At 34.0% G+C, this 19,441-nt stretch overlaps 1 protein-coding gene across 1 annotated transcript in view; it reads right to left on the reverse strand.

Annotated features, from left to right (window-relative positions):
* Positions 1-16,096, reverse strand: part of LOC112591089 (homeobox protein caupolican) — a 32,133-nt gene extending 16,037 nt beyond the window's left edge. Inside the window, 3 exon segments of the mRNA XM_025334746.1 lie at positions 4,460-4,566; positions 6,701-7,261; positions 15,688-16,096. Coding sequence (XP_025190531.1) covers positions 4,460-4,566; positions 6,701-7,261; positions 15,688-15,735 — 716 coding nt within the window. The 5' untranslated portion in view covers positions 15,736-16,096.
* Positions 16,097-19,441: the final 3,345 nt, after the last annotated feature.

Genomic DNA, 19,441 nt, shown 5'->3' on the forward strand with positions numbered 1-19,441 from the left:
TTGTGTTTTAATTCTTTTTCATTTCGTACCACCCGTTCGTGCCCAAAACCCATCCATAACCATCTGTCTGCCGACCAATACGGCGGCAGCTATACCACGATTACCACGATGACGACGACGACTACGTGTCAGCTAGTTGACCAAAGGGAATAAGGGTGTTGTATAATATATATATATAAAGCACGTAATATTGTATAAAAGTATGTACGCGAAAGTGCAAAAAAACTAACAACAAAATTACGGATCAGTGTTACCAACCTCTAAAGACAATAGAAATTTTCATACACTTATTATTCGAATAATATAGGTGCCTAATAGTAAAAGTATACAAAATAATAAATTCAGATTTTTTCAACTAATTTTTCAATTCAGAATTCACAAATAACGCCCAAAACCGAAACTTTTGAAATTTGTAATAAATACCATACTTCAAAACAAACCGTGCACATTTTTCATAACGCCGAAATATACACACACACAATATAATATAATAATGTAATATGTATATTTAAACACGCCAGCAGCTATAATTTTAATGGGTAAAACTATCGTCGTATTTATTGAACCATCTTAATATAAATATAATATTTACATTATATATAAACAACGAGTTACGAAATAACTCGAATTTGCCAATAAAAATATAAGCTTGAGGATAATTTTAAAAACTTAATATCATCATACGCATATATTAATGTAAGTTAAGTATAATTTTACTGCGTGTAACGCATTAAGTATACCCGAAGAGAATTAAAAAGACAAGTCTATTTTAATAAGCGAAAAATATATAATAACAAAATTTGTTTGATGTCGAAAATATGATGATAAAATTCGTTAACGACCGAAGAATAAATATTATCGTTATAACTAGCGCGTTTTATATCTAATAATTTAAAGTTAAATATATATATATACATATAGGCATTTTGGAAATTTTCCAATTGATGACCTGACATTTTTGGTTAAACGATTAATTTTTTTCACACTTTCCTCCGCGTAAAATGTTATTTGTAGACTAATTTAATCTTACACAAACACGCGATATACCCATTTGGCATTACACAAAAACGTATACAACATATCTTAATCAAATTAGATGATAGATTTTTTTCATAAGACTTTTTTTTTTAAAAGTAGATGATATACCTACATAAAATGTATTTGAAATTATATTACGCGAGATTGCTTGTGTATAATAATGTTTTACTAAAGTCTAATAATACCAGCTACATTTACAAATACATTTATAGCTATAGCTATCGGTATATAGGTATATAAAAGAATAACAAATAAGATTCCGTTTGAACACGCAAAAGTTACAGATTTACAAAGGCCACCAATATGGCCGACATAGAAATCGTTGTCGTTGGATATACGCGCGAGAGTATAGAGAAAAAAAGAATTAACCTACTGAAAAGTGGACAAAGCTTTTAACGTAACACTTTTTCCTTTTTTTTTTTTACAGCGTTCCGGTTCGGAATAATGTGTAAGTGAAACAATATTACACAGGGGTCGTGAGCGAAAAAAAAATCGGCTTTCCGAAGGGATAGTCGTACTGGCTTTCATCATTATCATCAACATCGATAACACGAATCGCCCATTATATGGAACTTTTTTTTCACCCCATCCGCGCACGAATAATAATATGCAAACCCGGCTATTTTTTTGCAAGATGAAAACTCGTAATGGTGTTTAAAATATTATTATTATTTTTCAATGGAAAAATCGTCGGCTCTCTATAATATATAAATAAACGCGATATGGTTTTTTATAAACATTATCCGGTCAACCGACGGCACACTATATAATATATACTACACCGCCGGAGATAGACTTTTATTCATTTATTTTATTGTTGTTGTTGTTGTTGTTTTTGTTTATAGTATATATGTGTGTATTTTTAATTATAAAGCACTGCCCGGTAAGCATAATACTATAACGTCCGTCCTAAATAAAAAAATCGCACCTATATTTATATATAATATATATAATATAATTACACAATATTACCTATATGCATTATACACTTGCAGACAGAAAACATTACTATAACAACATAACGTGGGGGGTATTAAACGGAAAAATAATAGCAAAAATTGTTCATCGCCAATATATTATAAATATATAGGTATATCGAATAACATATCCTAATTCCTATAGCGTTGCAACGGTACCCTTATGTGTACACATATACATATATTATTCCCATTCAGTCAACCGATTGTCATAATACGATGTGGGACGTATGTTATTTTATATAATATTATATAGTATTAGTAGTATAATATTATTATATATTTATATTGAACTTGTAAAGCTTCTAATCGGCTGGAATCATGTTTCGCAATTCTAAACAGCCACGCTATAAGCCATATTATCTATGTGTATGTTACATACACATATATATTATAATAAATGAGATCAATTAAACACGTACACTGTAAACAAATACATAATTACATTATTATTGCGTATAAAATGTTTAGAACGGCAAACAATAGTTTAAGAAAATATACTTGATTGTAAAATACAATGAAAAATTAAAAAAACTGACGTAACTAAACGATTTTGTATGGATCCAATAATTTAGACGCAAAATTAAATATACGAATAAAAACCGTGTTGACATATTGTTTTTAAACAATAACGTTGATATATATATATAGACATACATACGTTTTAATTGTGTGTGAACGGCGCGAGGTGATTAAAAAGGTTAACCGTAATCAAAAGTCTATTTAACACAAACGAAAGACGTTCTTTAAAAAATAACAAAAACAACATTACCGGCTATGTCTCAAAATTAACATTCTATATGTTCAAGAATAATTAGAATTTGTAATGTTGTCTCATAACATTGTCTAAAATGTATATTGTATAGGTACCTATAAGAGTATTACGCAAGTCGATTATTGGTAAAATACGATTAACATAAATCTATAAGATATAAAAAGTTTAATCATTTATAGTTCGCCATATAAATATAAATTTAATAAATTAAATAAATATGTAAGAACATTTGTTTTAGAAATACTAAAATCGTAATTAAATGAAGAAAACTAACTTAACCTACGTAAAAATTTTACTAGAAGCCAATTACATTACAGCATATTATATAGTTACATGGAAGTAGATATACAATATATAATTATACATTTATACGTTAATTTTGCGGGGGCGTTTAATATACTTTATGCAAAAAGTTAAAATAAAAATGAACGTTGCATTATGCGCTTATAAATAATGTTTTTACTACATATGTACAATGACATAATATAAAGTAATAGGTACAAGGGTATAATATGCGCACAGAAATTATTATTAACATTAACTTAAAAAAATATTTTATAGTTATTTGAAACATATGTACAGCAAATAATAAGTATATACATATATAACTACGAATGTCAGAATGAATATTGTAAACAATTTTTTTTTTTTTTAATGCATGAAACATAATATTATCCTAGCAAAATTACAAAATCTAAAGTTTAAGCATGTTAAATTATGCTTGCGTGTTGTACATTATTTTCTATGCAATACTGTGTATCTGTGAGTATAAGGTATATACTATTGTAACATAAGACATATATAAGATCAAACGATCATGCATTAGTAGGTACATATAATTTATTCAACTATACATAGTAGAACATACCTGCGCATAAAAATATTTATATATTATATACACCTACCTACAATACAGAATGCGTTGACGTATTAAAAAATTACATCTAATAATTGCATATTGCACTATCGGGTTTAATTTAATTCAACGTGGTAATAGGAACGGACGTCAAAAGCGTCGCATGTGCGCGAAACCCGTCGATGAAACAATTGCAATTGAATTCATTATGGAAATCAAAAAGCATAGTATACTTGCATTTCATAATATAACATGGTATTTTGCTAAACGATTGAAAACGTATTCATTATATCTTTATGTAAATATATATCACTATGACGGGTGGAGGTATAGCGACGGCGTCCATTTTTGTAAGCACTCGTGACGTCGAAGGACGAATAGGTTTAACGAATAAAATACACCACATTATAGACGAGACGCGTACCGCGCAAGCCACGGCGTGTACGACGGACACGGAAAAAAAAAAATTGAACATTAACCGCGGTGGTGTACTGTACCTACCCTCTTCCATCCCATCGGCAATCCGTATACGCGTACCTATATATATTTATATATTATATTACATTATATTATATAACATACGGACCATTCCTATTGGACGGACGACAGTTCGGCGCATTGTTGTTTTAGGTGAACAACATATATATATATATATACAATAATACATACGTGTGTACATACATACATAACTCACATCGAACACACACGCACGCGTAAAATAATAAAATATATTGTTATGCCACAGCCCTTATATAACCCTACTATATAGAATATATATATATATGTGTGTGTGTATTTTTTGGGGGTACTCACCCGTTGAAAGGGTACCCAAACGCCGCGTCGTAGGGGTGATAGACCGAGTGGTACGGCCATGTAGCTCCAGCTGCCAAGTTCTCTTTGAGATCAAGTCCCGCTGCGGCCTGCGCACATACAAAAAATATATAATGTAATATTAATATAATAATAAAAATAATATATATTATTATCATATGCATACAATGAGCGTTATTAGGGTGAACTCGTTTATTAACGTTACTATAACACAAATAATATAATAAGAGTGTATAGTACCTATACCCACGTAGGTATATACCGTGGTCGTTATACACACACGGACTAATGTGTACACTATATATATATATATATATATTGTATATGTTACATGGGTATGGAAGACTCGAGTATGTACCTAATATAGATTTTGTAGGTATATATAAGCGTCTATATGCGCGACAATGGATCACCGCGCCGTCACTTCACATGTATGACGCGACATGTAAATCACATATATATATATATGACACGGACGTGACGTGTCGGAATATAAGTTTTTTGTCCGTTCCATTATATATCCCTCGGCGCGAGTATAAAAAATCCGATGTATATTATGCTAATTGTATCGTTTTTATATAAATATCTTTACATATATATACATACTTTTTGTGAAAAAATAATACCGTTGCATATATATATATATATAAAACATAGGTGAATGTGATTTCGTGAAATCGGTTTAGTATATTACAATTTAAAATGGTATACACATATATATTGAACGAACTGGAGATATATTATATTGTTATCTTCTCGATAAATATGAAATATGTTTATGAATTATGTTAAGTGATACATTAAAATATTATAAATATATGCGAATTTACAAACATTTATATGCATACACAGACAGACAGTCGTCACACACCTACACACGGAATGTACGCATCCGCGGGACTAGCGATTTATGAAACGCCCGTAAACGCGTATTCTATATAATATAATATTATTGTGTAGGTATATCTATACATATATATATATAATATATATATGCTATTAAACAGGTATATAGAATATTATAAGATAAACCGGATGGAAAACAGGGTGGACCAGAACGAGCAAGGGATCGAATTGCGTTAAGAAACTCTTGGCGTAAATAGGTTCTAAATAATGTTATGATATATTATATTATTTTTACGCTCGGGCTTCAGTGGCGTACGCGAGTTATGTGTCGAACACACGAGAATCGTGTTTAAAAGGTTGTTAACACACGAGGTAAATTTTACGGAGTACACAAGTACGTAATAATATGCCGTCGCCATTATATACGTATATTGTACGATATACCTACAGCAGGGTACAGATAAAATAAACAACCGAAATAGTTTTCTTAAATGATAATATATTGCCCTTGAAAATTTTATCACGTTATAAACACACATAACTGCAGCGTATACTACACGCAAAGGTATAAATAAACAATACTAAATATATAATTCCCCGCAATTACTATAAATGTTGTTTAAAATTGCATAGCAATGCGTAAAAGGTACATTATCGTTTCGAATAAGTACGATGCGTTTCTGGTATATATAGGTACGTTTCAATATCGATAAATTTAAATCGAATCGTTCGTGTTTTGCTGATTATAGTACAGATAAAATGTCGTGGAAACGCCTGAGCGTGATTTTCGATTTAAAATAATAATTATAATATCTATAACGTAATCCACGTTGAATTAGTGTTTTTAAACATTCGGTACAGAAAAAACCCCTCTAATCGTACAGTGACATCGACGCCTATATTTATATATAAATATATAATTAAATTTAAAACAAAATATTTCTGTGAACATTCGATCGGATATACCAAGCGCAGCGGTGTAATCACAGCCGTTTGTGTGCAATATTATACGTCATATAGCTGGTAATTAAATAATAATAATAAAATAATATTTTAATCACTAATGAAACGTATATATAATATATACGCATTAAACGGACCCCACTGCACGCAAACAAATCCCCGAGTCACATACAACGGAATTACAGAAATACAAATGCCTATATATATACAAGTGATACGACTTGAGGTGGGTAAAAGTGTTAGAGTAACCGACATTTTCAAAAGACTTTTCGGCGGGAGGTGACATCTCGACATCGCCGCGTCTCCTTCATCCGGCCGTTACGCCGGGTGAAAATAACGTAGTTAGTTCCGACGACGTCTTGCGTCGTCCGCGTTTAGTATATGTTAATAATAATGATATGCGAACAGACTTACAGCAGAGTAAAACGGCGGCTGATCAGAGCCGAGGGCCGGGAAGTAGGCGGCCATGCCCTCGGGGTACGGTGCGGTGTACATGGACAGGGCCGGAACGCCGGAAGCGGCCAGTCGCTGGTAGCTGAGCAGGTCGTACTGGCACGAGCACACCGTCTGCCCGGTGATGGGGTCGGTGAATATGGGCCGGCCGGTGTCGCAGCACCTGGGTGGCGCGGCGGCCGCGGCCGCGGCCGCGGTGGACGTGCTGACCGTGGCTACGGCCGTGGTGGGACTGCCGCCGACGGACGACGGTGCCGTGGACGACGGCGGCGGTGCCGCCGGTGCTGCGGTCGGTGGTCCGCCGACGGTGGACCGCTGTTGGTGCTGCGGCGGCGGCGGTGGCGGCGGCGACGAGTTGTGGCCGGCTGCGGCGGTCGAAGACGGCGGTTGCGGCGAGACGGACGTGTGTCGCCGGGCCGCGGTGAGCGATAGCTGTAAGGGCGGCGGGCTAGATGACGACGACGAAGACGTGTGCGGCGGCTGCGGTAACAGAGACTGCGGCGGCGGTGCTAACGATGCGGTCTGCAAACGAAAAATCTATAATAAGTAAATTATAATTCATAAACGTATATACCTAGGTATATAAATACAATATCATGCGTCGTCGCGATGTCATCGAGTACTAAACTATACATAATATCATATTGTATTTTCGTGAGCTGTGAACTTTTGACACACGTTTTTAATGTCGTATATGTACACTAACTATATGTACACTTGCAGTCATACGCCGTTCGATTCGAGATCTATAATATTATAATATTATAATAATTGTGTAGGTACCTACTAGGTACGTAGGTCGCGGCGGAACAGAGTCGCGAACGTCGGTGGGAGGTGTGCGTGCGCGCAGTGTACACTGTACAGAGTTACGTATACTTAGAAAATTTAAGAAAAAGCGTTATCCAAAAGTACCTATACCTATAAATTTATATATTGGCGCACGTCTATTCCGCACAGAATAATATGATGACTATATACTACACAATGCCATCGATGATGTAATAACAGGAGGACGCGCATGCGACACGAAGTAGGTACAACGCACGTAACGTGCGTATACCTGAGCGACAGAATAAAAAAGTACATAACATACGACCATACATATATATGTGTGCACGTATACTCCTAAATATATATATATGAGTGAGTGTGTGTGTGTGTGTGTCGACGATAGACCAGAGTCAACGATCCGTATGATTCGCACCGTTAAAAACCGCGTCGTATGTAACATATATTATTATTGTTGTTGTTATAATATTATATTGTTAGGTTTTTCGACAGTTGTCGTCTGCTGTAGCAGCGGTCGCCGACGAGAGGTGTCACACGGATGATTGGATTTGGACGGGCGTCACACACAAACACTTAAAATAATAATATAATACGGCTGTAGCGGTGTGTGCAAGAGGACGTGATTTTTGACGTTGAACAATATATAATATTATACGCACAATGATATTTTATTTTTAAGCAAGAGCCGAGTGGTATGAAATGTTTACGCGACGGATTGGACGGACGAAAATCGTGTACGCGCACACCTACCTACAAAGGCACACGATATATACAGACGTATGCGATTCATGTTATATGAGTGACAAGCCGACCGCGTGTAATACGGCGCAGTCATCGCTGTACATGAAATAATGGGTAGTTATTGCAGTCGACGTACACCGCGCGAAGTCCGCGGGTATAACGGTACATCAAGACCTATTAAATATATATATATAGTTATGCATATGTTTCGACGATGATTTTATATGGGCGCACGCTCAAAAGGGATGTGGTGTAGCACATATCGCATATAAATTTATATGCGTTTATATCGTATTGTACATATTATTATTTATATTATATATAATATTATACTCGATAACCTAACCGACTACTGAACGATTTCCTTTGGATTCGCATCCCTAACCCCGTATATAGTGGTATATATATTTTGCGGTAGACAGCGACGGATTTACACCTGTATATACCTATATATATATATATGTATATACATAGTAATATATGGTCTATATATTATATTGTCGATACCGTAAGGAAACAGGATATGGCTATCGATATAGTATTCATAATGTACATGCAGGATTTGAAGAAAATCATTTTTTTACCGAATCCGCGGGCATCGTAAAACCACGAACGTATAGGTGCACGCGGTTAGATATTTGTGATTGATATGTGTAGATGTATTATAATATACGTATTGTACCTACCTATCCGTCATGCTTAACACATGGGCATGTATACTGTACCCGCCTATGAGAGTGGCCCGTTCGAAAATTCCCGTTACAAAAACTTCAGAGACTTCGTATGAGAATTGTTTGTTATGGATATCTTCATAACAATTTTTGGAACACGAACCGCTCGTTTACACTACACAACAAGCGCGCATTTTTAAAGGGATAGCGTCTGGGATTGACGCGGAAAAGCGAGAATTTGTTTTAAAATCAATGCGTGTATTATACGACTCGCACATGAAGTCGCTGATAAAACGAAATTTCGTCGTGAAAACTGGAGTCCCCAGACGTTTGGGTATGGTCTGATATTAAAACACTTGTACATGTACAGGATATACGTTTTATTATTGGTTACAGTGTGTCATTAAATATTACTGCAGAGTCGCTTAGACACACACCTCCATAAATTCTATAATATTATTTTATATAATATAATATAATATACGAAAGTAGAACGAATGGCGGCAACCATTTACGCTCCTCCTACCCAATTGCATATTGTACGCAATGAGCCCGCATATATTAAACATATTATTGAAACATATTGAATTACAACTTTGAACACAATACATTCTGTTTATTTAAGTCTTCCATTTTATATTTGAATCCGGACATTATATTATATTATGTTTATTAAAATATTACGCAATAAACTAATGCTACGATAATGATGCGTACCCGAATTTATTATTTTACGGTTATGACTTATGATTTGCTTGTAGACAACACTCTGTACCTTAAAATATCTCAAATTTCCTACTGCAATAATATAGTTAAAATAAATTATATAACGGTGTGTTATTAAACTGTTAAAATTAAATTACGCTTTTACATAATATACATTCTTCATATTTTTTGTTATAGTATTCATAATTTAAGAAATACTATAAAACTGATGATTCTAATTTAAAATAAATATTAAACATTTTTATTTTATAAATAGGAACTAAAGTAGTTTTACGGTCGAAGTTAATAAGTTACACTATTATCGAATAGATAAAATAACATTCGTTTGTTTCATTCCATTACAAAAAATTGTAAGTATAGACACATGTCTACGAATATGTAAGTATAATGTATATACTAACTACAATACACTGCGATAGAATTTCAATTAAAACTACGGGTTGCTTAATATTTGTAATATGACAATTTGAAGTTAAAATTTATTATATACAAAATAAATTACGTTAAGAAAGTATAAGATCCATATTAATATGATCGTGAATATTGATTAATATGGATACCTATAATGAGTATATATATTTTACACATATAGATACCTATATAAAAACTAAAAATTGTTTTCTATAAATGCATATACCTACCTACATTATGTTTTTGCAAAAGGTAGGTAAATCTACTATAGTTGGTAATAGTAAATATTCGAATAAATTCAAGAATATTAAAAATATTTAAATATCAACACGAGCATTATTTCGTATATCCCTAATATCATAATATACATACTTATATATATATTTAAATTATACGTTTATTTTCCTATTTAAAGCGTTTAGGAATTATACATAAAATTCTTTATACCATCCTACCTATAGATACAGCATACCTACACATGTTGCAGTGTCTGCATGATGTATATAAGATGACATATTTCGTTTAAACTTATCTAGTCGTTTCAACGTTTTACTCGGTGCAGGGTAAATAAATAAATATTTCACTCAGCTGAGTATATAGAACTTCACACGACTATAAGTCGGATATTAGATTTCGCGTGGTGCAAACATCGTTCACGCTGGTTGTCGCCCACGCGATAATCCGTTTGCGTGTCAAAAACAAATAAATATACACGCTATACATACACATACACATATATATACACTATAATCTACACTTTTCTCAAAAAAGAGGGGTCGCAGTAATGCAAAGGCGATAACTCAAGAAAAATCACATAAAAATAATATACATATATATATTTGGTTATAATATAACACCAGAGTGGGGTGCGAAAGAGGGTATTATATAGGAATCAATTTTTTTCGCAAGTACCCACTTATATATACACATAATATATTCATCTGTTTTGATTGAATTTCCGAAAACAATATTATATAGGTGTACCAATAACCAAAATACATATACTTATATATACTGCAGTGACTTTGTGTTTTTTATAATAATAATCTAATTGTTTGTTCTGGCCTATAGATCGCCGCGGCAACGCGTACGTATATTACCTGCATAATTTTTACATGTCGACGTATATACAACGTGTTAAATTATATTAAACAAACGTAATGTTTTAAAGTCTATATACGTACACATTAGGAAAATAATATAGTAACATACACAAAGCGGACACTATACAAGAGTTTTCGGGCACGCGATAAAACGATCACCGTGCATATTTTACCTATATATATATTATTTAGTAGTAATATTGGTTTAAAATCGAAATTCCGTTTTGACCAGAGAACGTCGGTCAAAGAAAAACGTAACATCACACTAAGAGAACTTTCGGAACTATATAATTTGTATAATGTACACAATATGATTATATGAATAGTATAGGTATATATGTATAGGTAGGTACACATAATGTACGGCGTAGTTAGCGCATGTTTTTGAGCGTGACGATTATAAATTATATTATATTTATAAACGAGCCGGCGGTTTTGTGCACACGCGAAAGAGAGCAAATGAACGAAAAAAAAAAATAACAATAACAATGCCTATACGACCTGTTTTGCCGTCCTAATTAGAACTACCACGCTGGTTATTAATAATTAATAAGGTGACTCCATATACCTACACAAGAAACCTATTATACAAATGTTTATAATTATTCATGTACCTATACATTATGCGTTTGATAAAAACGAGACCCCCAAACACGGATACCAATAGTCGGTGTGTGTATTATATAGAAGTAAACGCGTAGGTATTACACGATCTATTTATATAACAAATCGTTTCTTTTATTGCAAATTAGAACCGAAGAAAAAATGGATATTGGTATCATATTATTGTACCAAACATATACCTATATATTTATACATTTTTTATACAAAAACACGCTGTAGTGTGCTGTTCGAAGTATTAGGTAAAATATTATGCCTACATACCTACATTTTACTTATGAAATGTACGACGGACGACGAAAACGGAAATCTCAAGCGTAGGCGCCAAAATATATTGTCGTCGTGTAATTTATACGCCACTATATGCGTTGCGTATGATGTGTCATTGCGGGTATTACTGTATAATATAATAATAATATGACGTTTTTTTTTCGATTTCGATTGTTTTAGAATTTTTTCTTTTTTTTTTTTGTTCGTCGAGACGGCAGAAATGATACAATAGAATGAAATACAAATTACAAACTATTGAATCAATAAACGTGATATTGTTTTGGGGCCTCGATTGTGTATAGGTCAGTAGGACCGCTGTCGCCGCATTACCATTTAGTATTCAACGTGTAATTTGTTTTTCAGCCACCGTACGACACACAATACACACACACATATACACGCATACAATTATACCGGGTTTTATATTATATTATTAAACAGTCGCGGCCAAACAATAATTATAATTTATAATATTATGTACATGTTTATATGATATAAACACATAGGTATAAGTATACACAAGATAAATATATAATAATATGTATAGGTATATATTATTATATAATATTAAGTATTACTCTAGTATATATATATACAATGGATTCAACACACATACCGTATACATTATATATACCTATGTGTGTGTATTATAGTGGTACACAATGTATATCGTATAAGAAGGCGGCGCGTGCTTAATATTATTATACCTTTGTACGGGTACAATATATGCCGCCGACCGTATAATATTATTATAATGCAGTATACTGCGATGTCGCCGTTCGTGAGGAAAATGATGATGTACCGTGCAATAATAAAGATTAGTTTTTTTGGTCGGATTAAAATTGCAAAAAAATTACAACGAATTTTTGACCGTGCGTATGTTATATTGTGTGCGCTGTCGCTTCGTACGATATCGCGTGCGGTATATATTATATAAAACGTTGTGATCGACACACTGACGTGTAAAACTAAATCAATAACAATTAAAACGATTAACTATTCCTACTTAATATTATTTATTAATTTATCTATATATACAGTGTGTATTTAATACGATATTTATCATAATATTGTTACTTACAGGACCTCTGCTGTAGACTAGGAACATTGTACATTCGAGCGTAGCACACAAATTTTACAGATATTTAGTATAACTTAAAACGTTCGCAGATAATAATATATTATAATAATTGCGATTGCTTTATGATTTAAAACGCGAAAGTGTGTTTATGATATATAGAGCGTTATTACTTATACATTGTTAAACTGCACTCCGGTATAGACACACGCGAACATCATGCACGAGCAACGGACGCGCGTCTAATGATGCATTATGTGATGGGTGTGTTGAATATAATATTAATAATAAAATTATTATTATTGTTGTCGGGGTGGGCGACCGGCGCGCTGTGTAGATTGGCCGCGGCGGCTTTTCCCGAGATAACCAAAATCGCGAGTATTATTAAATCACAGACGCGTATACGTGCGTACGTATATTTTACAACACCGCGTATATATGTATTTCTGGTATCCGACGACTGACACAACCACAGTTTAAACAACGGTTGACGGAAATTTCGGAAAAATTAAACACTATACACCGATGTTGTATATGTATAGGTACACTAGATTACGTCGGAATTTTATCGGTTTTTTGTTTATAAACACATACTTATATACGTGTATAATGTGTATGTAAATCTATATATACGCGTAGAGGATATACCGCCATATCTGTGGACGCACACTCCAAAATAAAACCTGCAGTTATAGGTATATAGGTATTATAGGTACCTACAATTATTAACAGTTATTTGTAGACATTTTTTCGCGTTAATATTTATAGCCTAAAAGATTTATATTATTGTACACAGTCTTACAAAAAAAAAAAAAAATGTACATATAAACGATCGTTTTCACGATAGCCATAAATCATAATTTATGACTATATATAGGTAACTATTAGGAACTTATTATAAATCTATAATATTTGAGTCTCGATTGCCAATAGTTAAAAAATGCGCACTAAGTTGATCCGTAAACTGCAGACTTATCGAAAAAACTGCGTAAAGTAGGTATATTTCAACTATTATTTTGATAAATATCTAATTCTCATATGATGTAATAGGTAGTAACCTAACAATGTGTTGGTACCTATAACCGAAATGTTTATAATAATGATTGTGTATAGGTAAATTATTATAATAGTGTTTTTCTCGTGGTTTTAGAATGCTTTTAAAAGTGTTGATTTACGCATGTTTCAATAAATACTATATATGTATTTAAAAATTAGATAGTGTCTTAAGATATCTACATAAATACGTAATATTTAGTTATTCGTATAATATAATCAGAACGAATTCGAGATAATGATTTTCTTTCGCAGAAAGGTATTATGACTTATTATGACTGAAACGTACTTAATAAAAAAATTCTAATTAAACATCCCACTTCAAAACATTTGTAGTATTATCGAGTTTTATATGAAATTTATATCTAAATCATGTGTAACAAGTGTTTCGTAGTTAGTATAACTAGTACCTACCCAATAATATTACTATAATATTTTCCTATTACCTCTACTTAATTATTATTGCATAGGAATTGTAATATACATTAGAGTTTTAATATTTGTATACATATGAGTGATTATTGTAAAATACGTGTACCTATATAGAATAATTACCGATGAAATTATAAGCAGTAGTTATTAAAAATGTGTTTAAGTTAAGTTATGCAAATTAATTCTATTAGGTACATATTAATTTATGTAATGTTCACACATAACAAAGTAGCATAAATAAAAAAAAAAATGTAAAACTAGGTACAATGTCAAAAGTTCACTATATTGTTTCTATACAGATGTACCCATATATAGTTCATTGCATAATAATTATAATTGCGAATATCGAGTAAAATCGTTATTATATTATACAGTTTACGAGTTTTTGTCGCATTATTTGATCATCTCCTCAAAAACTGTTAAAAATTTATATTTATCTGATAGAATACTTTAATATACTGATGAAAGGAAATAGGTACCTATAGTTATAGGCAAATGCGTATAACGAAATACAAGAATAAACTCGTTTAAATAGGTTATCAAAGATGTATATATATTTAAACACAAGACATATAGGTATACTGCAGTAGTTAGAAGAATTAACACACGTACAAGCTGATTTTTTTTTTAAACGATTTCGCAGACGAATTCAAAAAATATTGTATTTTTTTAAAATCATTTTAAAATTGAAATAATCGAACTTTTTAGCCATTTTTCGACAAATTTAAATAGGATTTCAATATTTATATATATATACCAAAGTATCGTAATTTATTATGATATAATAACACTGTGCGCGCGGCCCATTCGAGCTCTCGGTGATCATCTCGACGGCGTATACTATATTTTCAAGCATATCAGCTACTACACGAGGAAAATAACCGACTATTGAGAAACGATAAAAAAAAAAAAAAACAAAAAACGAGAACTACCTATAACTTAAGCGTGTGATATACCTATCGAATCGTCGATAAAACCTATGGGTATATAATTAATAATTATACACCCGACGTAAACGACTGTTTTCTACTAAGTAAATGAAATCGTTCTTACCTGGTGTCCGATATTTTTGGCGAGTTGTTGTGAAAACTGAGAAGTCATGGTACGCGGGAGACCCGCGGTTCAGAGACGTTTTCGCGGGACGCTCGCGCTACGAGACCACTACGACAACAACGGCCGGCGTCGCCGCGGTGCAGTCGTCGGCGGCGGCGGTGCGGGTTGCAGCGGCGGTGGTTGCGGTACTCGCGCAGCGATTCATTGGCCGCACGCCTATGCGGTCGCGGAGCGTGGACGACGACGATTCGACAAGACGAAACCGAAAAACCAAATGCGACGCGTGAACGAAATAAACAGACCGAAGAAATCCCGTCGTACCTACGTATATAATATTATATTGTTATGGTCTTCCTCTGACGGCGGCACAAGATTTCGACGGAAAGACGAGAATAAAAAAAAAAAAAAAAAAAAACTTCACTTCGTTCAGTTGCGTATTGCTCACACCACACAAAAGAATAGACTGTTTTATTATTCGACGCGTGCAAGTACGGTGGCGGGACGGTTTTATGTACACAAACGCGCGCGCGCGACATATAACAACACATGTATAATATATATATATTAGGTATATATAATCGGAGATGCGTTATAACCGTCGCCATAATAATATATTATCTGTCACGCCTATTATATGCGCTAGCATATTATTATATGGTAAGCAGCAGAGGTAGTAATAGTGCGATGATGATAATAAATATATAATATAAATATCGTACCGTTATTATTATCATTGCGCTTATAGAAATATTGTTTTGTGTAATATAAGAGCTGTCGCGGTCGAAACGACGACCGCCCGCAGAGTTTTGATTCTCATTGTTACACAAAAATATTAATCGCGTGGTACTGCTTATTATATTGATATATATATATATCATATTATTATAAAGAATATCTCTTGTTATTTATGTGTTTAACGCGCGAGTGATATATTAATATAATAATAATACATATACCTATATAGCTTTCCAGTCGCGTCGTGTAGTGTGAGTGATTAAAACTGACTATACGCCCTCGAGTAATGGACAAATTAGTGCGGTTTCGGCGTACCATTATACCGTTTATGCATCTATACATATATATATAAATATACATCTATATCTATATGTATTGAAACCAGTCGATTTCCTCTCGTTATCCATTCATCGCGATCGGTCGCCGCCAGCCCGCATCAGTGTGACACACGTCATTGGGTTTACGCCGCGACGCGACAATCGTAATTTAAAGCCATTTACTTATACACACACACACATACACATAAATATATAACCTATGTGTAGTGTATACATATTATACTATGAATTCACCATGACGGTTGAAGAGGCAGACGGTAAATCATATGTACTGGTGATAATAGTTTAATAAGCGAACGTCAACGATTTATTTCCGGCCGACCCGTTTCGCGTTGATCAGCCATATATAATAATAAATTACGCACCATGCAGTGTTGTGTTATTTGAATAAAATATAAAATAAATAATCTGGTAGTTTTGTGCTGCGTATACTATAGATTTGTTATATAGCATTTTGCAGCGTGTGATGACACCAGTTTGGTTTAAATCGATAATAATGTATTCTGCAGCATTTCATGTACATAACCGCCAACTAATGTATTATTAATATTGAAAAACAATTTGTGATAGAAAATGTGAATATTACTGGAGCGTAGCATAAATAAATTAAGTAGATACCTATATATTATAAATCAATCATCAGCTATATTTTTATAAAATAAAATCATCAACAATAAAATCTATTATACTTTATCGAATAATTTTTCAATATATATGATCATGGTTTTGCGTTTTATTAAGTAGCTATAATGCTAAAGTGTATAATATAAGAGGTATATATTTTAATACAAATATTTATGAGATGAATTAAAAATAACATTTTGTGTATATTGTATATTGTATATTTATGATATAAATGAATAAGCTGAAACAATATAATATATAGTTTAAATAGGTATAGAGCGTATAGTGAAAGTAATGCGTGTATATTTATATTATGACTACAGATGATAACATATGGAAGGGGTGAAACGGAAGTTTAAACCCACTGCACCCTGCACTGTAAATCTATGTTGAATGAAGTATTATAGACTCTATAGGCTATATAAAACCAATATCGCAGAGAATTTCAATAATATTATTGTAAAATTGAATAATTACAGCGCAATCAAATTATGTTATATAGACATATTGTGAGAATGGAAGAATAATATATCAAAAACAGAGTATCATAATGGATTAGATTTCGAATATGTGATATAAAGATATATGTGAATGCGTATACCTAATTACAAAATAGTAATAAGTTATCTATATGTTTATAATATATATACCGCTAATATGATGCTGCAGTAAGCTAAACGTGGCATAATTTAACAGTTATTATAGGTATAATAAGTATATATATGTACATATATTAATATATTATAAAATATGATGTTAGGAGATACACATATTCCTTATTTATTGTACGGATAATAAGTATAGAGGTAAAAATCAATGCCACTATGTTAACGTTGAAATAAGTGCTGTTTATGGTATATACACAGATTTAATTATAATATCATATAACATAATAAGATCATAACGCGTACAGCCGTTAAAACCAAAACACGGATAATATAATTAAAATCTTATACCACAGCAGACTATATATAGCGCAGGCGTTTACAATATTATAATACGTTTAAACATTTTAATCATTTTCAAAGGGGTGCGTATATACCACGTATACATATGATAGGGACGGTGCACTTTCTCCGTATATGACGGATACGGCTCGTAATTTTAAGTCTCCTCGGTTATATAGGGGTAGTTGTAGTCACTGCAACAGCATGTACGATAGAATATAAGAAAGGGTTTCGTGAACCGTGAGGCATATATATATATTTATTACATAAATTTACAAATATATACGCAGGACGCGAACCACCGGTAGCCGGCGCTTTGTCACTATACTCGCGGTTTCCGTCCAGTTTTCGGAAAACGCGGCGACTCCGCACGTTCCGACTACGAGCATCTAGTCCTAGGAGAGGATTTATTTTCCGCTCTCGCACCGCTACGCGTCACAGCACGCTTCGACTCGAATACGGATTAAGCGAACGGTGCAGCTGTATAGCCACCGCGATTATACTACCGCCGTAGTGATCAGTGTAAATATACCCACCTCCAAACGTCATATTACAGAATAATATCGTAATTATCATTCGCAAGTATCGTACGCGCGTCGAGGAGAACACGTCTCTCGCGAGACGGCAGCCGACGCGTGCAGGGTGTGCGGTAAAAGATCGACGAGCTGGCCCGATAACCGTCGTTGGCGGGTGGGTGTAGCGCATTCGTGTCGCGGGAACGTTGTGGTGAGCGTGCGTAGGCGCCTCCGTCGAGGCGGTGCTCGCGCGCGCGCTCCCGCGTATGTGTGCGCGTGTCGGCGTGTGTGTCCGTATTCGCCGCCGCCGCCGCCGCCGCCGCCGCCGCGCCGTTCGTTCTCCCCGCCGCCGCCGCCCACCCACCCCGCCGGCGCGACGATAGGCGGCCACTGCGCGCGCGCATCTACAAACGCGCGTGTGTCGTCCTCGCGGCCCGCTCTTGCTGCGTGCGTGTGCGTGCGCGTGTCGGCCGTGCTCGCAGCGCACGTCTCTCATTATAGGTACGCCGCGCCGCGGACAAGTCGCTACCGCGTAAACGTTCGTCGTCGTCCGCCGCTGCTGCCGCCGCCGCCGCCGCACAGCAGTCTGTCCCGC

Source organism: Melanaphis sacchari, unplaced genomic scaffold, assembly GCF_002803265.2.
Source record: "Melanaphis sacchari strain LSU unplaced genomic scaffold, SCAv2.0 Contig129_pilon_pilon, whole genome shotgun sequence".
Classification (NCBI taxonomy): domain Eukaryota; kingdom Metazoa; phylum Arthropoda; class Insecta; order Hemiptera; family Aphididae; genus Melanaphis; species Melanaphis sacchari.